The 25,351-nt window shown below is 47.4% G+C and overlaps 1 protein-coding gene across 2 annotated transcripts in view; it reads right to left on the minus strand.

The window, feature by feature from the left end:
* Window positions 1-7,639: 7,639 nt before the first annotated feature.
* Window positions 7,640-25,351, minus strand: part of PHF2 (PHD finger protein 2) — a 317,888-nt gene continuing 300,176 nt past the window's right edge. The window contains exons 22-23 of one of the 2 annotated variants that reach the window (XM_056524312.1): window positions 17,877-18,036; window positions 7,640-7,737 (exon numbers count right to left, since the gene is read on the minus strand). In XM_056524312.1, coding sequence (XP_056380287.1) covers window positions 17,962-18,036 — 75 coding nt within the window. In that variant the 3' untranslated portion in view covers window positions 7,640-7,737; window positions 17,877-17,961. The remainder of the gene's footprint in view (window positions 7,738-17,876; window positions 18,037-25,351) is intronic. The other variant, XM_056524306.1, reaches the window with a different exon arrangement.

Here is a 25,351-nt window from a genome sequence, read left to right on the forward strand (position 1 = left end):
AATCACCACCCACCATAATACAGACCCCAGAATCACCACCCACCATAATACAGACCCCAGAATCACCACCGACCATAATACAGACCCCAGAATCACCACCCACCATAATACAGACCCCAGAATTCCCACCACAATACAGACCCCAGAATCACCACCCACCATAATATAGATCCCAGAATCACCACCCCCCATAATACAGACCCCCGAATCAGACCCCACCATAATACAGACCCCAGAATCACCACCCACCATAATACAGACCTCAGAATCACCACCCACCATAATACAGACCCCAGAATCAGTCCCCACCATAATACAGACCCTAGAATCACCACCCACCATAATACAGACCCTAGAATCCCCACCCACCATAATACAGACCCCAGAATCACCACCCACCATAATACAGACCCCAGAATCACCACCGACCATAATACCGACCCCAGAATCACCACCCACCATAATACAGACCCCAGAATTCCCACCACAATACAGACCCCAGAATCACCACCGACCATAATACCGACCCCAGAATCACCACCCACCATAATACAGACCCCAGAATTACCACCACAATACAGACCCCAGAATCACCACCCACCATAATACAGACTCCAGAATCACCACCCACCATAATAGAGATCCCAGAATCACCACCCACCATAATACAGATCCCAGAATCACCACCGACCATAATACCGACCCCAGAATCACCACCCACCATAATACAAACCCCAGAATTCCCACCACAATACAGACCCCAGAATCACCACCCACCATAATACAGACTCCAGAATTACCACCCACCATAATAGACCCCAGAATCACCACCCACCATAATACAGGCCCCACCATAATGCAGACCCCAGAATCAGACCCCACCATAATTCAGACCCCAGAATCACCGCCCACCATAATACAGACTCCAGAATCACCACCCACCATAATGCAGACCCCAGAATCAGACCCCTCCATAATAAAGACCTCAGAATCAGACCCCACCATAATACAGACCCCAGAATCAAACCCACCATAATACAGACCCCAGAATCAGACCACACCATAATACAGACCCCAGAATCAGACCACACCATAATACAAACCCCAGAATCAGAGCCCAGTATCACCACCCTGCATAGTATAAACCCCAGAATCAGACCTAAGAATCACTGCCATGCATAATCTGTAGATGAGTGTTATTGGGATCTGTACAGTGGGGATCAAAAGTTTGGGCACCCCAGATAAAAATGTGTATTAATGTGCATAAAGAAGCCAAGGAAAGATGGAAAAATCTCCAAAAGGCATCAAATTACACATTAGACATTCTTATAATATGTCAACAAAAGTTAGATTTTATTTTCATCATTTACACTTTCAAAATAACAGAAAAAAAAGGGTTGGCCGGAAAAAGTTTGGGCACCCTGCAGATTTTATAGCATGCACTGCCCCCTTTGCAAAGCTGAGACCTGCCAGTGTCATGGATTGTTCTCAATCATCATATGGGAAGACTAGGTGATGTCAATCTCAAGGGTTTTGAATGCCCAGACTCATCTAACCTTGCCCCAACAATCAGCACCATGGGTTCTTCTAAGCAGCCATAATACAGACCCCAGAATCAGACCCCACCATAATAGACTCCAGAATCACCACCCACCATAATACAGACTCCAGAATCACCACCCACCATAATACAGATCCCAGAATCACCACCCACCATAATACAGACCCCAGAATCACCACCCATCATAATACAGACCTCAGAATCACCACCCACCATAATATAGACCCCAGAATCAGTCCCCACCATAATACAGACCCTAGAATCACCACCCACCATAATACAGACCCCAGAATCACCACCCACCATAATACAGACCCCAGAATCACCACCGACCATAATACAGACCCCAGAATCACCACCCACCATAATACAGACCCCAGAATTCCCACCACAATACAGACCCCAGAATCACCACCCACCATAATATAGATCCCAGAATCACCACCCCCCATAATACAGACCCCCGAATCAGACCCCACCATAATACAGACCCCAGAATCACCACCCACCATAATACAGACCTCAGAATCACCACCCACCATAATACAGACCCCAGAATCAGTCCCCACCATAATACAGACCCTAGAATCACCACCCACCATAATACAGACCCTAGAATCCCCACCCACCATAATACAGACCCCAGAATCACCACCCACCATAATACAGACCCCAGAATCACCACCGACCATAATACCGACCCCAGAATCACCACCCACCATAATACAGACCCCAGAATTCCCACCACAATACAGACCCCAGAATCACCACCGACCATAATACCGACCCCAGAATCACCACCCACCATAATACAGACCCCAGAATTACCACCACAATACAGACCCCAGAATCACCACCCACCATAATACAGACTCCAGAATCACCACCCACCATAATAGAGATCCCAGAATCACCACCCACCATAATACAGATCCCAGAATCACCACCGACCATAATACCGACCCCAGAATCACCACCCACCATAATACAAACCCCAGAATTCCCACCACAATACAGACCCCAGAATCACCACCCACCATAATACAGACTCCAGAATTACCACCCACCATAATAGACCCCAGAATCACCACCCACCATAATACAGGCCCCACCATAATGCAGACCCCAGAATCAGACCCCACCATAATTCAGACCCCAGAATCACCGCCCACCATAATACAGACTCCAGAATCACCACCCACCATAATGCAGACCCCAGAATCAGACCCCTCCATAATAAAGACCTCAGAATCAGACCCCACCATAATACAGACCCCAGAATCAAACCCACCATAATACAGACCCCAGAATCAGACCACACCATAATACAGACCCCAGAATCAGACCACACCATAATACAAACCCCAGAATCAGAGCCCAGTATCACCACCCTGCATAGTATAAACCCCAGAATCAGACCTAAGAATCACTGCCATGCATAATCTGTAGATGAGTGTTATTGGGATCTGTACAGTGGGGATCAAAAGTTTGGGCACCCCAGATAAAAATGTGTATTAATGTGCATAAAGAAGCCAAGGAAAGATGGAAAAATCTCCAAAAGGCATCAAATTACACATTAGACATTCTTATAATATGTCAACAAAAGTTAGATTTTATTTTCATCATTTACACTTTCAAAATAACAGAAAAAAAAGGGTTGGCCGGAAAAAGTTTGGGCACCCTGCAGATTTTATAGCATGCACTGCCCCCTTTGCAAAGCTGAGACCTGCCAGTGTCATGGATTGTTCTCAATCATCATATGGGAAGACTAGGTGATGTCAATCTCAAGGGTTTTGAATGCCCAGACTCATCTAACCTTGCCCCAACAATCAGCACCATGGGTTCTTCTAAGCAGTTGTCTAGAAATCTGAAACTGAAAATAGTTGACGTTCACAAAGCTGGAGAAGGCTATAAGAAGATAGCAAAACGTTTTCAGATGTCAATATCCTCTGTTCGGAATGTAATTAAGAAATCAGGAATAGTGGAAGTTAAAGAAAGATCTGGAAGACCAAGAAAAATATCAGACAGAACAGCTCGCAGGATTGTGAGAAAAACAATTCAAAACCCACGTTTGGCTGCACAATCCCTCCAGAAAGATCTGGCAGACACTGGAGTTGTGTTACACTATTCCACTATAAAGAGATACTTGTACAAATATGGTCTCCATGGAAGAGTCATCAGAAGAAAACCTCTTCTACGTCCTCACCACAAAAATCAGCGTTTGAACTTTGCAAATTAACATATAGACAAGCCTGATGCATTTTGGAAACAAGTTCTGTGGACCAATGAGGTTAAAATTGAACTTTTTTGCCGGAATGAGCAAAGGTATGTTTGGAGAAGAAGGGGAACAGAATTTAATGAAAAGAACCTCTGTCCAACTGTTAAGCATGGGGGTGGATCAATCATGCTTTGGGGTTGTATTGCAGCCAGTGCGAGTAGAAGGAAAAATGGATTCAATAAAATTTCAGCAAATTTTGGATGCTAACTTGATGCCATCCGTGAAAAAGCTGAAGTTAAAGAGAGGATGGCTTCTACAAATGGATAATGATCCTAAACACACCTCGAAATCCACAGGGGGATTACATCAATAGGTGTAAACTGCAGGTTTTGCCATGGCCTTCACAATCTCTTGACCTCAACATAATTGAAAACCTATGGATAGACCTTAACCCCTTAAGGACACATGACGTACTGGAACGTCATGTGTCCACTCCCGATCTATAACGCGGGGCCACGGCGTGGCCCCGCGTCATAGCGGTTCGGGCCCGGCCTCTAACAACGGCCGGGACCCGTGGCTAATAGCGCGCGGCATTGATCGCTGTGCCGCGCGCTATTAACCCTTTAGACGCGGCGTTCAAAGTTGAACGCCGCGTCTAAAGTGAAACCGAAAGCATGCCGGCTAGCTCAGTCGGGCTGTTCGGGATGCCGCGGCTAATCGCGGCATCCCGAACAGCTGACAGGACAGCGGGAGGGCCCCTTCCTGCCTCCTCGCTGTCCGATCGCCGAATGACTGCTCAGTGCCTGAGATCCAGGCATGAGCAGTCACACGGCAGAATCGTTGATCACTGGTTTCTTATGAGAAACCAGTGATCAACATAGAAGATCAGTGTGTGCAGTGTTATAGGTCCCTATGGGACCTATAACACTGCAAAAAAAAAGTGCAAAAAAAAAGTGAATAAACATCATTTAACTCCTCCCCTATTAAAAGTTTGAATCACCCCCCTTTTCCAATAAAAAAAAAAACACAGTGTAAATAAAAATAAAAATAAACATATGTGGTATCACCGCGTGCGGAAATGTCCGAATTATAAAAATATATCATTAATTAAACCGCTCGGTCAATGGCGTGCGCGCAAAAAAATTCCAAAGTCCAAAATAGTGCATTTTTGGTCACTTTTTATATCATTTAAAAATGAATAAAAAGTGATCAATAAGTCCTATCAATGCAAAAATGGTACCGTTAAAAACTTCAGATCATGGCGCAAAAAATGAGCCCTCATACCGCCCCATACACGGAAAAATAAAAAAGTTATAGGGGTCAGAAGATGACAATTTTAAACGTATTAATTTTCCTGCATGTAGTTATGATTTTTTCCAGAAGTCCGACAAAATCAAACCTATATAAGTAGGATATCATTTTAATCATATGGACCTACAGAATAAAGATAAGGTGTCATTTTTACCGAAAAATGTACTACGTAGAAACGGAAGCCCCCAAAAGTTACAAAACAGCGTTTTTTTTTTCAATTTTGTCGCACAATGATTTTTTTTCCCGCTTCACCATAGATTTTTGGGCAAAATGACTGACGTCATTACAAAGTAGAATTGGTGGCGCAAAAAATAAGCCATCATATGGATTTTTAGGTGTAAATTTGAAAGAGTTATGATTTTTTAAAGGCAAGGAGCAAAAAACGAAAATGCAAAAACGGAAAAACCTCCGGTCCTTAAGGGGTTAAAAGAGCAGTGTGTGACAGACAGCCCAGGAATCTCAAAGAACTGGAAGACTTTTGGAAGGAAGAATGTGCAACGATACCTCAAACAAGAATTGAAAGACTCTTGGCTGGCTACAAAAAGCATTTACAAGCTGTAATACTTGCCAAAGGGGGCAGTACAAGATATTAACTCTGCAGGGTGCCCAAACTTTTGCAGACGCCATTTTCTTGTTTTCTGTTATTTTGAAAGTGTAAACGATGGAAATAAAATCTAACTTTTGTTGATATATTATAAGAATGTCTAATCTGTAATTTGATGCCTTTTGGAGATTTTTCCATCTTTCCTTGGCTTCTTTATGCACATTAATACAAATTTTTACCTGGGGTGCCCAAACTTTTGATCCCCACTGTAGATGATACACTGTTATAGGGGGATCTGTGGATGACACACTTATGGGGGATCTCTGGATGATGCATTTATGGGGGATCTTAAGATGATACACCTTTGTGGGATATGCAAATCACACACTGTTATGGGGGTCCCTTAGATAACACACTTATAGGAAGATCTGTGAATGAAACATTTATGGGGGATCTGTGAATGACACACTTATGGGGGATCTGTGAGTGACACACTTATGGAGGAGCTGTGAATGAACACTGTTAGGGGGGAGCTGTGAATGACACACTTATGGGGGATCTGTGAATGACACACTTATGGGGGATCTGTGAATGACACACTTATGGGGGAGCTTTGAATAAACACTTATGGGGAGCTGTGAATGACACAATTATGGGGGGGCTGTGAATGACACACTTATGGGATAGCTGTGAATAACACACTTATGGGGGAGCTGTGAATGCACACTGTTATGGGGAGCTGTGAATGCACACTGTTATGGGGAGCTGTGAATTAAACACTTAGGGTGTAGCTGTGAATGACACACTTATGGGGGAGCTGTAAAAGACACACCTATGGGGGAGCTGTAAAAGACACACTTATGGGGGAGCTGTGAATGACACACTTATGAGGGAGCTGTGAATGACACACTTATGAGGGAGCTGTGAATGACACACTTATGGGGGAGCTGTGAATGACACACTTATGGGGGAGCTGTGAATGACACACTTATGAGGGAGCTGTGAATGACATGCTTATGGGGGAGCTGTGAATGAACACTGTTATGGGGAGCTGTGAAGGCACACTGTTATGGGGGAATCTGAAGATAACACAGTTATGGGGATCTATAGACTGACAGAGACCAGAGCCTGTCTTTGGGGCAGGAAAGCTGCTGTCAGAGCAAGGAGCTGAGCTAAGTGTACTCCACAGAAACATACAGACGACTTACTGGTCTGTAGCAGTGACCCCTGACCTCCTTCAGACACCTCACTGTGGTTGGTACAGAGCTCAGAGCGATCCTCCTCCGCCCTTCATGCTGCCGACAGACAGCGGAGCACGGTAGCTGAAAGGTAACAGGGGAGGAAAAGAGAGAAATCTCTCTCTCTCTTAAGTTGTTCCTAGCGCAGCACAGCAATAACCGGGCAGGGAGAGGGAGGGATACATCATCTTCCATGCCTGGCCGGATCTTTTAGCAGCCGCTTAAAGTGACAGAGTCCCGGGAATACCTGCAGGTCGGCACTCGCCATGCTGCGTGCCAGGGGTTGCCGACCCCCAGGGCCAGATAAAGACTGCCTGGAAGACGGAGCAATTCATTATGATGCGCCCCCCCCCCCCCCCCCCGATAGTCCCCCTTCCCTTTCACTGAGACCTGTTGCGGGCCTGTCAAGTAAGGAACAGACTGAAACCAAAAATAGGCCTGGGTATGTTAGACTATGTCCCCTTTTTTTTTTTTGGTGGGTGTCACAGGAGTCAGGCCCCCGTTAAAATAAAATGGCTGCATGGTTTAAAATCACTTCAGTTCAAGTCACTCTTTACAGCTGTTGCAAAACTACAACACCCATTATGTCTGGAGAGCTTCAGGCATTATAGGAGTTGTAGTTTTGTAACAGCTGGAGCCTCAAATTGGGGTACAGTGTCATCCATTATTACTGCAAAAAATCGAATGGGACAGTCAGGAGAATACACAAACATAAAATGACTCACAGGAGACCTCTTCTCTGTTGTCTTTCCTTTTCTTCTTCATCTGGTCCAGACGCCATGTCTTCTTCCAGCTATATCTTCCTCTGTAAAGTTCGACGCCTGGACATCATTGGTTCCTCACTCTGCCAGCCGATCCTCATCCTCTGTATTAAGACAACAATCATTATAACACTTCAAGAGACTGTGCTTCCTAAATATAATACTGCCAAACCCTGTGTATACTGCCAAACCCTGTGTACCCTGTATATTATACTGCCAAACCCTGTGTACTCTGTTTATTATACTGCCAAACATCATGCCCTCTAAAAATAGTACTACCACACACTGTGTCTTCTGTAGTGTGCACAGAGCAGCAGCATCCCATTGAAAACAAGCAAAATTCTGCTGGCGGAAGTTCATAGTGTGGACGAGCCCTAATTCCCCCAGACCCCTCTGCCCCCTCAGACCCCTAAGTCCTCCTCCAGACTCCTGCTCCCAGAGACCCTTAAGGCTAGGTTTCCCCCTTTTTTAACCTGCAAAAACACAGAAAAACTGCTACTGCTTTTTCCTGTGTTATGGTAATTTTTTTACTTGTGCTTTTGCCTTCTCTGGAAACTTAGACTTAGTCCTCCCCTGGTCCTTAAAGGGTACTCCACCCCTAGACATCTTAACCCCTATCCAAAGGATAGGGGATAAGATGTCTAGGGGTGGAGTACCCCTTTAAGTCCCCCCCTTCAACACTCCTGGTCCTTCTCCACTATTACACTTTTCTGCACCCCCTCCCCCCCTCAGTCCCCTTCACACTCCTCTGCCCCCTTTACCAAACCCACATTTACCTTACCTCACCCCCCACCCCCCCAAACAACCTCACTTCAGCCCCCCATGCCCTCATGGTCCTTCTCCACTACACTTTTCTCCACTAAACCCACCCACAGTTCCCCCACATTAGGTTGTTGTTCCCCCACATTAGGTTGCAGTTCCCCCACAGTAGGTTGCAGTTCCCCCGCATTAGGTTGTAGTCCCCCCACATTACGTTGGCAGCGTCCCCCACAGACATACAGCCTCCAGCCATATACAGTGTATGGCTGGAGACTGTATGTCTGTGTACTGCCCCACTTCAGTGCTCCGACCACCGCTCCTCTGGTCCAGGGTCATGATCTACTGCAATGGCCTAGGGGCCATAGCAGCTGGTCCCGGGACCGGAGGAGCTCCTATGGGCGCACGCACGGGACGTCAGTGATGTCCCTGCGTGCGCTACCTCCCTGCGTTTTTAAAGTTATTGCGAGGCCACAGAAAGGTAACTGGGACATCCTTGTGTCCCGAAAAGATCTTTCAGGACCACAGGGATGTCCTGCTGAATGTGGGGGGGGGGGGGGGGAGGGGGAATTACAGTATTTATCTGCGTATAACACACACTGGCATATAACACGTAACCTCATTTTCACAGGAAAATTTGAGGGGAAAAAAATTAATGTAAAATAAATAACTATAGCTCTGAACTATATGCCTCATCATCCCCTCAACTTTGATTCCCCTTGATCCTCAGTTTGCCCCCCCTCCTTCCTCCAACTTTTATCAGCCCCTGTGCCATATTTAACCCCCCCGTCTCCTTTCCCATGTTTTCCCCTGCTCATCATCCCCCCTGCTCATAATTCTCCCCCCTGCTCATCATTCTCCCCACCTGCTCATCATTCTCCCCTCCTGTTCATCATTCTCCCCCCTGCTCATCATTACCCCCCCTGTTCATCATTACCCCCCCTGCTCATCATTACCACCCCTGCTCATTATTAACCCCCTACTCATCATTCCCCTCCCGCTCATCATTCTCCCCCTGCTCATCATTACCCTTTCCCCCTGCTCAATATTACCCCCCTGCTCAACATTCCCCCCCTGCTCATCATTCCCCCCCCCCCCCACTCATCATTACCCCCTGCTCATCATTCTCCACCTGCTCCTCATTACCCCCTGCTCATTATTACCCCGCCTGCTCATCATTCCCCCCTGCTCATCATTATCCCCCCTGCTCATCATTCCCCCCCCTGTTCATCATTACCCCCTGCTCATCATTACCACCCCTGCTCATTATTAGCCCCCCTACTCATCATTCTCCCCCTGCTCATTACCCCCCCCTGCTCATCATTCCCCCGCCTTGCTCATCATTACCCCGCCTGCTGATCATTCCCCCTCCCCTGCTCATCATTATCCCCCCTGCTCATCATTCCCCCCTGCTCATCATTCCCCCTGCTCATCATTCCCCCCCCCCCTGTTCATCATCCCCCCCCCCTGTTCATCATTACCACCCCTGCTCATCATTCCCCCCTGCTCATCATTATCCCTCCCTGCTCATCATTCCCCCTGCTCACCATTATCCCCCCTGTTCATCATTACCACCCCTGCTCATTCTTAGCCCCCCTACTCATCATTCTCCCCCTGCTCATCATTACCCCCCTACTCATCATTACCCCCCCTGCTCATTATTACCCCCTGCTAATCATTACCCCCCCTGCTCATCATTCCCCCTCCCCTGCTCATCATTCCCCCCTGCTCATCATTCTCCCCCCCTGCTCCTCGTTCTCCCCCCCTGCTCATCATTACCCCTCCCCTGCTCATCATTCTCCCCCCTGCTCCTCATTCTCCCCCCCATGCTCATCATTAGTCCCCCCTGCTCATCATTAAATCCCCCTGCTCATCATTAACCCCCCCCCCCGCTCATCATTAACCCCCCCCCCCTCATCATTAACCCCCCCCCCCGCTCATCATTAACCCCCCCCCCGGCCAATCATTCCCCCCATCATTGCTCCCCCCTCTTCCTCCTTTTTCTATTTTTCATATTTCCTTACCTGGCCGCGCTCGGCAGGCTTAGGTGATGCGTCGGGTCTTGTGGGCTGTGACGAGTGACGTCTCCTCTGCACAGTGTCAGGGACGTAACTCGTCATTTCCTGCAGCGCTGAGGTGTAATGAAGAAAACTGTGCCCTGCAGGAAATGATGAGTGACGCCCCTGACGTCGTGCAGAGGAGCTGCAGGAGACATCACTCGTCACAGCCCACAAGACCCGACCCATCACCTGAGCCTGCCGAGCGCGGCCAGGTAAGGAAATATGAAATATAGAAAAAGCAGGAGGAGTCCGGTGCGGGCCCACAGGAGCCGCCGCTGGTCACTGTTTTAAAGTGGCCGCGGCCGGGCTATCGGGGGGGCCCCGATCCGCTACTGAGCAGCCCGCAGGGATGTCCCGAATGTGATGGGGCCCCCTGCGGGCACGGGGCCCGGAGCAGGTGCTCCATGAGCGCCAATGATGATCCGGCCCTACTGACCCCTGCAATATATGGTCTCCTCATACTGATGTCACCTCCAGGCTCTGTCATTGTGCCGCTCTACGGCAGTGATTCTAATAGTGATGCCGGTAATCTGCATGTTATTCTGAATAACAGTATTACTGTATTTTTCGCCCTATAGGATGCACCGGCGTATAAGACGCACCCAATTTATAGGTGCAAAATCTAAAAGAATAAAGATTTTGAACCCAATAGTGGTCTTCAACCTGCGGACCTCCAGATGTTGCAAAACTACAACTCCCAGCATGCCCGGACAGCTGTTGGCTGTCCGGGCATGCTGGGAGTTGTAGTTTTGCAACATCTGGAGGTCCGCAGGTTGAAGACCACTTGTATAGGAGGTAATGCTCATGTGTCCCCGCCGCTTCGGACCCGTCACCGCTGCCCTGAATGTCGCTCCATCGCTGTCGCCGTGTCCCCGTCGCTCCGGAACATCTCTGCTGCCGGCCGGGTATCCTCGCTCTCCATTGCCGCCATCATGTCGTTACGCACGCCGACGCACGTACGCGATGACGAGGAAGGAGAGCGCCGGCCATACAGGGGATCCCGGCACGGAGTAGACTCCGAGGAGGCAGGTAAGGTCCCTCCCGGTGTCCTGTAAACACTAACCCGGCTATTCAGTCGGGCTGTTCTGGACCGCCGCGGTGAAATCGCGGCGGTCCCGAACAGCCCGACTGAACAGCCGGGTTAGTGTTATTTTCGCTTCAGACGCAGCGGTCAGCTTTGATCACCGCGTCTGAAGGGTTAATACAGGGCATCACCGCGACCGGTGATGTCCTGTATTAGCTGCGGGTCCCGGCCGTTGATGGCCGCAGCGACCGCCGCGATAGGGGTGTGTTCGCTGTATAAGACGCACCAACTTCCCCCCCCCCCCCCCCCCGTTTTGGGGAAGAAAAAGTGCGTCTTATATGGCGAAAAATACCGTATTTCACTAACAGAGCACACTCCATATGCGTGTTAGAACAAAGCAAAGGCTCTCTTTAGGCCAGAAATAGCCATTTTTAATATAGATTCTCCGCAAATAAATTTGATCCAAAACTATTTTTTTCGGAAAATTCGGCCGAATCAAATGTTTCAAAAGTTCGCTCATCTCTATATGTGATATTGAAAAATGACATACTTTTTTTCACCTGATCATTTAGTTCTTGGGGAGATAAGTTGCCACATTATGTGTCTGGCAGCTGCTTACCACCTCTTCCCTACTGAAGACATATGTAAATTTCTAAGCTCCATCTAGTAATTGTTTCAGGTGGCCTGAATTTTACTTTTTACAGTGGGGCAAAAAAGTATTTAGTCAGCCACCATTTGTGCAAGCTCTCCCACTTAAAAAGATGAGAGAGGCCTGTAATATTCATCATAGGTATACCTCAACTATGAGACATTATGAGATTTTTTTTTTTATAAAATCACATTGTCTGTTTTTTAAATAATTTATTAGCAAATTATGGTGGAAAATAAGTATTTGGTCAGTAACAAAAGTTCATCTCAATACTTTAACACAAACGAATGTCCAGCACTAGGTATGCGAATAAAATTTTTCCGTTTATTGAAGTTGCACAGGACAAACAGGTACAAGTGGTCAGAAAGACCACTTGTACCTGTTTGTCCTGTGCAACTTCAATAAACGGAAAAATTTTATTCGCATACCTAGTGCTGGACATTCGTTTGTGTTGGATTTACTGTGGAAGCCGGGGCGGTGCCGGCGGGTCCGAGACACAGGTGTGCGCATTGCAGGAGTGAGCTGTATCTTGCTTGGATATCTCAATACTTTGTTATATACCCTTTGTTGGCAATGACAGAGATCAAATGTTTTCTGTAAGTCTTCACAAGGTTTTCACACACTGTGGGTGGTATTTTGGCCCATTCCTCCATGCAGATCTCCTCTAGAGCAGTGATGTTTTGGGGCTGTCACTGGGCAACATGGACTTTCAACTCCCTCCAAAGGTTTTCTATGGGGTTGAGATCTGGAGACTGGCTAGGCCACTCCAGGACCTTAAAATGCTTCTTACGAAACCACTCCATTGTTGTACGGGTGATATGTTTGGGATAATTGTCATGCTGAAAGACCCAGCCACGTTTCATCTTCAATGTCCTTGCTGATGGAATGAGGTTTTCACTCAAAATCTCACGATACATGGTCCCATTCATTCTTTCCTTTACACGGATCAGTCGTCCTGGTCCCTTTGCAGAAAAACATCCCCAAAACATGATGTTTCCATCCCCATGCTTCACAGTAGGTATGGTGTTCTTTAGATGCAACTCAGCATTCTTTCTCCTCCAAACACGACTAGTTGAGTTTTTACCAAAAAGTTCTACTTTGGTTTTATCTGACCATTTGACAGTCTCCCAATCCTCTTCTGGATTATCCAAATGCTCTCTAGCAAACTTCAGACGGGCCGGGCATGTACTGACTTAAGCAGGAGGACACGCTGCATGATTTGAGTCCCTGGCGGCGTAGTGTTACTGATGGTAGCTTTTGTTACTTTGGTCCCAGCTCCCTGTGGGTCATTCACTAGGTCCCCCCTTGTGGTTTTGGGATTTTTGCTCACCTTTCTTGTGATCATTTTGACACCACAGAGTGAGATCTTGCGTGGAGCCCCAGATCTAGGGAGATTATCAGGGGTCTTGTATGTCTTCCATTTTCTAATAATTGCTCCCACAGTTGATTTCTTCACACCAAGCTGCTTGCCTATTGAAGATTCAGTCTTCCCAGCCTGCTGTAGGTCTACAATTTTGTTTCTGATGTCCTTTGACAGCTCTTTGGTCTTGGCCATAGTGGAGTTTGGAGGGTGACTGTTTGAGGTTGTGGACAGGTGTCTTTTATACTGTTAACAAGTTCAAACAGGAGCCACCAATACAGGTAACGAGTGGAGGACAGAGGAGACTCTTAACCCCTTAATGACGCAGGACGTATATTTACGTCCTGCGCCGGCTCCCGCGATATGAAGAGGGGTCGCGCCGCGATCCTGCATCATACCGCGTCGGTCCCAGCGCTCAACAACGGCCGGGACCCGCGGCTAGTACCACACATCGCCGATCGCGGCGATGTGCGGTATTAACCCTTTAGAAGCTGCGGTCAAAGCTGACCGCCGCTTCTAAAGTGAAAGTATCCCGGCTAGTCAGTCGGGCTGTTCGGGACCACCGCGGTGAGATCCAGGCAGGAGCAGTCAAGCGCCGATAACACTGATCACAGGTGTGTTAATACACGCCAGTGATCAGCATGAAAGATCAGTGTGTGCAGTGTTATAGGTCCCTATGGGACCTATAACACTGCAAAAAAAAGTGAAAAAAAGTGTTAATAAAGGTCATTTAACCCCTTCCTTAATAAAAGTTTGAATCATCCCCCTTTTCCCATAAAAAAAATAAAACAGTGTAAATAAAAAAAAATAAAAAACATATGTAGTATCGCCGCGTGCGTAAATGTCCGAACTATAAAAATATATCATTAATTAAACCGCACGGTCAATGGCGTACGCGCAAAAAAATTCCAAAGTCCAAAAAAGCATATTTTTGGTCACTTTTTATACAATAAAAAAATGAATAAAAAGTGATCAAAAAGTCCGATCAAAACAAAAATCATACCGATAAAAACTTCAGATCATGGCACAAAAAATTAGTCCTCATACTGCCCTGTACGTGGAAAAATAAAAAAGTTATAGGGGTCAGAAAATGACATTTTTAAACGTATAAATTTTCCTGCATGTAGTTATGATTTTTTTCCGGAAGTACGACAAAATCAAACCTATATAAGTAGGGTATCATTTTAACCGTATGGACCTACAGAATAATGATAAGGTGTAATTTTTACCGAAATATGCAGAAACGGAAGCCCCCAAAAGTTACAAAATGGCGTTTTTTCTTTGATTTTGTCGCACAATGATTTTTTTTTCCATTTTGCCATGAATTTTTGGATAAAATGACTAATATCACTGCAAAGTAGAATTGGTGACGCAAAAAATAAGCCATAATATGGATTTTTAGGTGGGAAATTGAAAGGGTTATGATTTTTAAAAGGTAAGGAGGACAAAACGAAAGTGCAAAAACATAAAAACCCTGAGTCCTTAACCCCTTAACGACGCAGGACGTATATTTACGTCCTGCGCCGGCTCCCGCGATATGAAGCGGGATCGTGCCGCGATCCCGCATCATATCGCGTCGGTCCCGGCGCTAATCAACGGCCGGGACCCGCGGCTAATACCACACATCGCCGATCGCGCCGATGTGCGGTATTAACCCTTTAGAAGCGGCGGTCAAAGCTGACCGCCGCTTCTAAAGTGAAAGTGAAAGTGACCCGGCTGCTCAGTCGGGCTGTTCGGGACCGCCGCGGTGAAATCGCGGCGTCCCGAACAGCTGATCGGACACCGGGAGGGCTCTTACCTGCCTCCCCGGTGTCCGATCGATGAATGACTGCTCCGTGCCTGAGATCCAGGCAGGAGCAGTCAAGCGCCGATAATGCTGATCACAGACGTGTTAATGCACGCCAGTGATCAGCATTAGAGATCAGTGTGTGCAGTGTTATAGGTCCCTATGGGACCTATAACACTGCAAAAAAAATTAAAAAAAAAAGTGTTAATAAAGGTCATTTAACCCCTTCCCTAATAAAAGTTTGAATCACCCCCCTTTTCCCATAAAAAAAATAAAACAGTGTAAAAAAAATAGAAAATAAACATATGTGGTATCGCCGCGTGCGTAAATGTCCGAACTATAAAAAATATATCATTAATTAAGCCGTACGGTCAATGGCGTACACGAAAAAAAATTCCAAAGTCCAAAAAAGCGTATTTTAGTCACTTTTTATATCATTAAAAAATGAATAAAAAGTGATCAAAAAGTCCGATCAAAACAAAAATCATACCGATAAAAACTTCAGATCACGGCGCAAAAAATGAGTCCTCATACCACCCCATACGTGGAAAAATAAAAAAAGTTATAGGGGTCAGAAGATGACATTTTTAAACGTATAAATTTTCCTGCATGTAGTTATGATTTTTTCCAGAAGTGCGACAAAATGAAACCTATATAAGTAGGGTATCATTTTAACCGTATGGACCTACAGAATAATGATAAGGTGTAATTTTTACCGAAATATGCACTGCGTAGAAACGAAAGCCCCAAAAGTTACAAAATGGCGTTTTTTTTTTCGATTTTGTCGCACAATGATTTTTTTTTCCGTTTCGCCGTGCATTTTTGGGTAAAATGACTAATGTCACTGCAAAGTAGAATTGGTGACGCAAAAAATAAGCCATAATATGGATTTTTAGGTGGAAAATTGAAAGGGTTATGATTTTTAAAAGGTAAGGAGGAAAAAACGAAAGTGCAAAAACGGAAAAACCCTGAGTCCTTAAGGGGTTAAGGGGTTAAGGACAGGGGCTTTTTCCGTTTTTTCATTTTCAATTTTTCCTCCTTAACTTTAAAAAATCATAACTCTTTAAAATTTTCACCTAAAATGCTATATGATGACTTATTTTTTGCGTCACTAATTCTAATTTGTAATGACATTAGTCATTTTACCCAAAAATCTACGGTGAAACGGGAAAAAAAAAAACAATGTGCGACAAAATTGATGAAAAAACACTATTTTGTAAGTTTTGGGGGCTTCTGTTTTTACGCAGTACATTTTTCGGCAAAAATTACACCTTATCTTTATTCTGTAGGTCCATACGGTTAAAATGATACCCTACTTGTATAGGTTTGATTTTGTGTCACTTCAGAAAAAAATCATGACTACATGCAGGAAAATTTATACGTTTAAAATTGTCATCTTCTGACCCCTATAACTTTTTTATTTTTCTGTGTTCAGGGCGCTATCAGGGCTCATTTTTTGCGCCGTGATCTGATATTTTTAGCGGTACCATTTTTGTTCTGATAAGACTTTTTGATCCCTTTTTAAAGTACTCCACCCCTAGACATCTTATCCCCTATCCAAAGGATAGGGGATGTCTTGCCGCTGGGGACCCCCGCAATATAGCATGCAGCACCCACCTGTTACTGCTCGAGAAGCACCGGAGGGTCTGGCTCCCGACCACGGGAACGGAAGATTGTGACGTCACAACTCCGCCCCCTGTGTGACGTCATGCCTCACCCCGCCTCGCGTGACGTCACGATCTTCCGTTCCCGTGGTCGGAAGCCAGACCCTTCAGCGCTTCCGGAGCAGTAACAGGTGGGTGCTGTGTGCTATATTGCGGGGGTCCCCAACGGCGGGACCCCCACGATGAGACATCCCCTATCCTTTGAATAGGGGATAAGATGTCTAGGGATGGAGTACCCCTTTAAAGAAGAAGTTACAGGTCTGTGAGAGCCAGAAATCTTGCTTGTTTGTAGGTGGCCAAATACTTATTTTCCACCTTAATTTGCAAATAAATTCTTTAAAAATCAGACAATGTGAATTTTTTCTTATTCTGTCTCTCATAGTTGAGGTATACCTATGATGAAAATTACAGGCCTCTCTCATCTTTTTAAGTGGGAGAACTTGCACAATTGGTGGCTGACTAAATACTTTTTTGCCCCACTATATGTGTATTTAAGGAACTTAGAACTATATAAAAAAAATCCCTGATGGACATAAACCTATTGACTTTACATTTCATAGAATTTACATTCTGAAGGTATGTGTAATACTATCCCTGTATAACTTTACAGGGGTACTCTGTCCTTTCTGTCCTACGCCTTGCACCTATTGTAGTATTGTGCTTGGAACACTTTTGCTTTACAACAGTATTTCTCAATCAGCGTTCCTCCAGCTGTTGCAAATCTACAACTTGCAGCATGCCTGGAAATGTTGTAATGTTGCAACAGCTGGAGGCACCCTGGTTGGGAAACACTGCTTTGAGAGAAATCTATTCTCTTCTCTGAATACATCGGATTGCAGAAATGGACAGTATTAAAACGTTTGTATTAACAACAATCTGCTGAATTATTGCAGCTGCCAAATAGAAATGGTGATCTATTTCATTGTACTCGCTCTCCTGATTACCTTATAATGTCAGAGCTGAGCCAGAACAGAATGTTAAAATAACATGACGTGAGGTTATGAACTCTGCAGATATTAAAGCTGTCTTTCATTTAAATGCTGGCACTCTCAGAGCCCGTCTCCTTCCAAATTTCCCATAGTCGAAAGGTTTAGTGAAGTCACCCTATAAAAAAAGTAAAACAAATATTTTATTCAATTGTTACACGAGCAAAGAGAGCGGTCTCATTCCGGGAATATACGGAGCAAAGTGTCTAAAAACATATATTTCGTATTGCAGTAAATAGGATGAAACATTTTTTACTGCCGCTAAAAATATTTGTATTTATTTTGTGTCACCAGCGTTTCTGGAGTGCAGTGACCAAGAGCTGAAGATGTCAAGTCCAAAAAACAGTGACAGGAACAGGTGTTTTTTTTTTTGGGTGCACTCAAATTCCAGTATCCAGAATACTTCAAAGAAAGCTTATCCAGCAACAATGTGTGTGTTTAAACGGTGATTCTTTATTCCAAGATGTGCATAGTACGGAGCAAGAAGCCTTTCGGGTTGGGTAACTCTTAGTCATGGCCTTAGTTGACCTAGTCTCTCACTGGAAGTGGCCAACGCTCAAAGAATTGTTCCAGAAGCATCAGTTGTAGCGCCTCTGCTTCTGTGGTTACTTGACAGTCCCTTCTGATGCCCAGGTCATCTGATGAGCCCATTCTATGAAGATCTGCTCATCTTGTCTCCGAAGGTTGTGGATCTTTAGATGAGGTGCTTCTGAGGTTATGTTGAAGTGAGCCAGCAGCCCGTCTTTCACCTATTCATACTCGGTTATCTCTTCATATAGCTTCATATGCTTCCAGCACTTGCCCTGACTGGCAGATTTTCAGCAGGGTGGATCATGAGGGCATAGCACCATAGGACCACCACCATGGGATGGCAGTGTGCCATGTGGATGAGAACAATAGCATTACAGACAATCCCCAACATACAGTCCCATGTAAATAACATCTCTCCCCAGCATACAGACCCATGCAGATAACATTACTCACTTCAGGCTCTCCAATACACAGTTCCATGGTAATTACATTATTCCCTTCTGGCTCTCAATAGATAGTCTAATGCTAATTACATTTCTCCCTTTATGCTCCTCAACAAACAGTCTCAGGTAAATTACATAACTTCCTTCAGGCTCCCCCCACACACAGTCCCATGTACATTACTATACTCCCCCATAGTCCCATGTAAGCAACATCATTCCTCTCCCTTTAGGCTCCCCCAACATACAGTCCCATACAAATAACATTGCTCCCCTACCTTTAGGCTCCCCAACATACAGGCCCATATAAGTAACATCACTCCCATATTTTTAGGCTCCCCCACACAGAGTCAAATGTACATTACCATACTACCCCATAGTGTAATGTAAACATCATCATTCCTCTCCCTTTAGGCTCCCCAACATACAGGCCAATGTAAATAACATCTCTCCCATACCTTTAGGCTCCCCAACATACAGGCCCATGCAAATTACATAACTCCCTTCAGGCACTGCAACATAGAGTCCCTTATAAATAAGATCACTCCCCAAAATACAGCCACATGTAAATTACATAACTCCCTTCAGGTTCCCTAATACACAGTCTCATGTAAATGCAGAAATGCTAGGTCACCTGGCCCCTTTGTGGACTGTTCTTGCCCCGCACATCTCTCTCCTGCACTGACAGTTAACTTAATTTTCGGCCAGGGAGCACAACAGGCTCAAGAAACAGCTGCTTGGGCCCCCTAGGATTGACTGGGCATGGGGAAGCTGCCCCTCTTGCCCTGTGTTAAAGATGGCCCTGGATGGGACTGATTGCTTTTTATTAAATTTTTACCAGGATGTGATATGACCAAAATTTAGCAATTCTGCCATTGCACATTTTATTTGTCATTTTTAACCATGCAGGATCAAGAGTATTATATTTTGATAATTACTACTTTTCTGCACATCGTGATATCCCAATGGCTTTGAGTGGCGTGTCTTTTACTCAGAGTATATAGGGAGAGATGCATCACTCGTGTATAGGAGAACAAGTGGGGCTCTGTGCACTGATAACAAGCAGACCTCTGTGCACTGAGGAAAAGCAGGGCTCTGTGCACTAAGAACAAGTGGGGTTCTGTAAACTGATAACAAGCAGGGCTATGTACACTGAGGACAAGAAGGGCTCTGTACACTGAGGACAAGCAGGGCTCTGTGCACTGAGGACAAGCAGGGCTCTGTGCACTGATGAAAAGCAGGGCTCTGTGCACTGAGGACAAGCAGGGCTCTGTGCACTGAGGACAAGCAGGGCTCTGTGCACTGAGGACAAGCAGGGCTCTGTGCACTGAGGACAAGCTGGGCTCTGTGCACTATTAACAAGTGGGGTTCTGTAAAATGAGGACAAGCAGGGCTCTGTACACTGAGGACAAGCAGCGCTCTGTGCAATGAGGACAAGCAGGGCTCTGTACACTGAGGACAAGCAGGGCTCAAAACACTGAGGACAAGCAGGGCTCTGAGCACTGAGGACAAGCAGGGCACTTTGCACTGAGGACAAGCAGGGCTCTGTGCACTGAGGACAAGCACAGCTCTGTACACTGGGTACAAACAGGGCTCGGTACACTGAGGACAAGCAGGGCTCTGTACACCAAGGACAAGCAGGGCTCTGTACACCGAGGACAAGCAGGGCTCTGTACACTGAGGACAAGCAGGGCTCTGTACACCAAGGACAAGCAGGGCTCTGTACACTGAGGACAAGCAGGGCTCTGTACACCAAGGACAAGCAGGGCTCTGTACACTGAGGACCAGCAGGGCTTTGTGCACTGATAACAAGCAGGGCTCTGTACACTAAGGACAAGCAGGGCTCTGTGCACTGAGGACATGCAGGGCTCTGTGCAGTGAGGACATGCAGAGCACTGTACACTGAGGAAAAGCAGGGCTCTGTGCACTGAGGACAAGAAGGGCTCTGTGCACTGAGGACAAGCAAGGCACTGTACACTGAGGACAAGCAGGGCTCTATACACTGAGGACAAGAAGGGCTCTGTGCACTGAGGACAAGCAGGGCTCTGTGCACTGGGGATAAGCAGGGCTCTGTGCACTGAGGACAAGCAGAGCTCTGTGCACTGATAAGCAGAGCTCTGTACACTGGGTACAAACAGGGTTCGGTACACCGAGGACAAGCAGGGCTCTGTTCACAGAGGAAAAGCAGGGCTCTGTGCACTAATAACAAGTGGGGTTCTGTAAACTGATAACAAGCAGGGCTATGTACACTGAGGACAAGAAGGGCTCTGTACACTGAGGACAAGCAGGGCTCTGTGCACTGAGGACAAGCAGGGCTCTGTGCACTGATGAAAAGCAGGGCTCTGTGCACTGAGGACAAGCAGGGCTCTGTGCACTGAGGACAAGCAGGGCTCTGTGCACTGAGGACAAGCAGGGCTCTGTGCACTGAGGACAAGCTGGGCTCTGTGCACTATTAACAAGTGGGGTTCTGTAAAATGAGGACAAGCAGGGCTCTGTACACTGAGGACAAGCAGCGCTCTGTGCAATGAGGACAAGCAGGGCTCTGTACACTGAGGACAAGCAGGGCTCAAAACACTGAGGACAAGCAGGGCTCTGAGCACTGAGGACAAGCAGGGCACTTTGCACTGAGGACAAGCAGGGCTCTGTGCACTGAGGACAAGCAGAGCTCTGTACACTGGGTACAAACAGGGCTCGGTACACTGAGGACAAGCAGGGCTCTGTACACCAAGGACAAGCAGGGCTCTGTACACTGAGGACAAGCAGGGCTCTGTACACCAAGGACAAGCAGGGCTCTGTACACTGAGGACAAGCAGGGCTCTGTACACCAAGGACAAGCAGGGCTCTGTACACTGAGGACCAGCAGGGCTCTGTACACCAAGGACAAGCAGGGCTCTGTACACTGAGGACCAGCAGGGCTTTGTGCACTGATAACAAGCAGGGCTCTGTACACTAAGGACAAGCAGGGCTCTGTGCACTGAGGACATGCAGGGCTCTGTGCAGTGAGGACATGCAGAGCACTGTACACTGAGGAAAAGCAGGGCTCTGTGCACTGAGGACAAGAAGGGCTCTGTGCACTGAGGACAAGCAAGGCACTGTACACTGAGGACAAGCAAGGCACTGTACACTGAGGACAAGAAGGGCTCTGTGCACTGAGGACAAGCAGGGCTCTGTGCACTGGGGATAAGCAGGGCTCTGTGCACTGAGGACAAGCAGAGCTCTGTGCACTGATAAGCAGAGCTCTGTACACTGGGTACAAACAGGGTTCGGTACACCGAGGACAAGCAGGGCTCTGTTCACAGAGGACAAGCAGGCAGGGCTCTGTACACTAATTACAAGCAGGGCACTGTACACTGATGACAAGCAGGGCACTGTACACTGAGGACAAGCAGTGCTCTGTACACTGAGGACAAGCAGGGCTCTGTGCACTGATAACATGCGGGGCTCTGTACATTAAGGACAAGCAGGGCTCTGTGCACTGATAACAAGCGGGGGTCTGTACACTTAGGACAAGCAGGGCTTTGTACACTGAGGACAAGCAGGGCTCTGAACACCGAGAACAAGTAGGGTTCTGTACGCTGATAACAAGCAGGGCTCTGTACACTGAGGACAAGCAGGGCTCTGTGCACTAAGGACAAGCAGGGCTTTGTGCACTGATAACAAGCTGGGCTCTGTACACGAAGGTCAAGAAGGGTTCTGTGCATTGAGGACAAGCAGGGCTCTGTACACTGAGGACAAGCAGGGCTCTGTACACTGGGGACAAGCAGGGCTCTGTACAATGGGGACAAGCAGGGCTCTGTACACCAAGGACAAGCAGGGCTCTGTACACCAAAGACCAGCAGGGCTTTGTGCACTGATAACAAGCGGGTCTCTGTACACTGAGGACAAGCAGGGCTCTGTACACCATGGACCAGCAGGGCTTTGTGCACTGATGACAAGCGGGGCTCTGTACACTGAGGACAGGCAGGGCTCTGTGCATTGAGGACAAGCAGGGCTCTGTGCACTGAGGAAAATCAGAGCTTTGTGCACTGATAACAAGCTGGGCTCTGTACACGAAGGTCAAGAAGGGTTCAGTCCACTGAGGACAAGCAGGGCTCTGTACACTGAGGACAAGCAGGGCTCTGTACACTGGGACAAGCAGGGCTCTGTACACCGAGGACAAGCAGGGCTCTGTACAACAAGGACAAGCAGGGCTCTGTACACCGAGGACAAGCAGGGCTCTGTGCACTAAGGACAAGCAGGGCTCTGTGCCCTGAGGACAAGCAGGGCTCTGTGTACTGAGGACAAGCAGGGCTCTGTGCACTGAGGACAAGCAGGGCTCTGTGCACTGATAACAAGCAGAGCTCTGTACACTGGGTACAAACAGGGCTCGGTACACCGAGGACAAGCAGGGCTCTGTGCCCTGAGGACAAGCAAAGTTCTGTACACTGAGGACACGCAGGGCTCTGTACACTAAGGACCAGCAGGGCTTTGTGCACTGATAACAAGCGGGGCTCTGTACACTAAGGACAAACAGGGCTCTGTGCACTGAGGACAAGCAGGGCTCTGTACACTAAGGACAAGCAGGGCTCTGTGCACTGGGGACAAGCAGGGCTCTGTGCACTGAGGACAAGCAGGGCTCTCTGCACTGATAACAAGCAGAGCTCTGTACACAGGGTACAAACAGGGCTCTGTACACCGAGGACAAGAAAAGTTCTGTACACTGAGGAAAAGAAGGGCTCTGTGCACTGAAGACAAGCAGGGCTCTGTGCACTGAGGACAAGCAGGGATCTGTACACTGAGGACTAGCAGGGCGCTGTGCACTGAGGACAAGCAGGGCTCTGTGCACTGATAACAAGCAGAGCTCTGTACACTGGGTACAAACAGGGCTCGGTACACCGAGGACAAGCAGGGCTCTGTGCCCTGAGGACAAGCAAAGTTCTGTACACTGAGGACACGCAGGGCTCTGTACACTAAGGACCAGCAGGGCTTTGTGCACTGATAACAAGCGGGGCTCTGTACACTAAGGACAAACAGGGCTCTGTGCACTGAGGACAAGCAGGGCTCTGTACACTAAGGACAAGCAGGGCTCTGTGCACTGGGGACAAGCAGGGCTCTGTGCACTGAGGACAAGCAGGGCTCTCTGCACTGATAACAAGCAGAGCTCTGTACACAGGGTACAAACAGGGCTCTGTACACCGAGGACAAGAAAAGTTCTGTACACTGAGGAAAAGAAGGGCTCTGTGCACTGAAGACAAGCAGGGCTCTGTGCACTGAGGACAAGCAGGGATCTGTACACTGAGGACTAGCAGGGCGCTGTGCACTGAGGACAAGCAGGGCTCTGTGCACTGAGGATAAGCAGGGCTCTGTACACTGGGGACAAGCAGGGCTCTGTGCGCTGAGTACAAGCAGAGCTCTGTACACTGGGTACAAACAGGGCTCTGTACACCAAGGACAAGCAAGGCTCTGTACACCGAGGACACACAGGGCTCTGTACACTAAGGACCAGCAGGGCTTTGTGCACTGATAACAAGCGGGGCTCTGTACACTAAGGACAAGCAGGGCTCTGTGCACTGAGAACAAGCAGGGCTCTGTACACTGAGGACTAGCAGGGTGCTGTGCACTGAGGACAAGCAGGGCTCTGTGCACTGAGGACAAGCATGGCTCTGTACACTGGGGACAAGCAGGGCTCTGTGCACTGAGGACAAGCAGAGCTCTGTACACTGGGTACAAACAGGGCTCTGTACACCAAGGACAAGCAGGGCTCTGTACACCGAGGACAAGCAGGGCTTTGTGCACTGAGGACAAGCAGGGCTCTGTGCACTGATAACAAGCAGAGCTATGTACACTGGGTACAAACAGGGCTTGGTAGACCGAGGACAAGCAAGGCTCTGTGCCCTGAGGACAAGCAAAGTTCTTTACACTGAGGAAAAGCAGGGCTCTGTGCACTGAGGACAAGCAGGGCTCTGTTCACAGAGGACAAGCAGGGCTCTGTACACTAATGACAAGCAGGGCTCTGTACAATGATGACAAGCAGGGCACTGTACACTGAGGACAAAAAGGGCTCTGTACACTGAGGACAAGCAGGGCTCTGTACAATGATGACAAGCAGGGCACTGTACACTGAGGACAAAAAGGGCTCTGTACACTGAGGACAAGCAGGGCTCTGTACACTAATGACAAGCAGGGCTCTGTACAATGATGACAAGCAGGGCACTGTACACTGAGGACAAAAAGGGCTCTGTACACCGAGGACAAGCAGGGCTCTATGCACTGAGGACAAGCAGAGCTCTGTACACTGGGTACAAACAGGGCTCTGTACACCAAGGACAAGCAGGGCTCTGTACACCGAGGACAAGCAGGGCTTTGTGCACTGATAACAAGCGGGACTCTGTACACTAAGGACAAGCAGGGCTCTGTGCACTGAGGACAAGCAGGGCTCTGTGCACTGATAACAAGCAGAGCTATGTACACTGGGTACAAACA

This window comes from Hyla sarda, chromosome 6 (assembly GCF_029499605.1).
Source record: "Hyla sarda isolate aHylSar1 chromosome 6, aHylSar1.hap1, whole genome shotgun sequence".
Lineage (NCBI taxonomy): Eukaryota > Metazoa > Chordata > Amphibia > Anura > Hylidae > Hyla > Hyla sarda.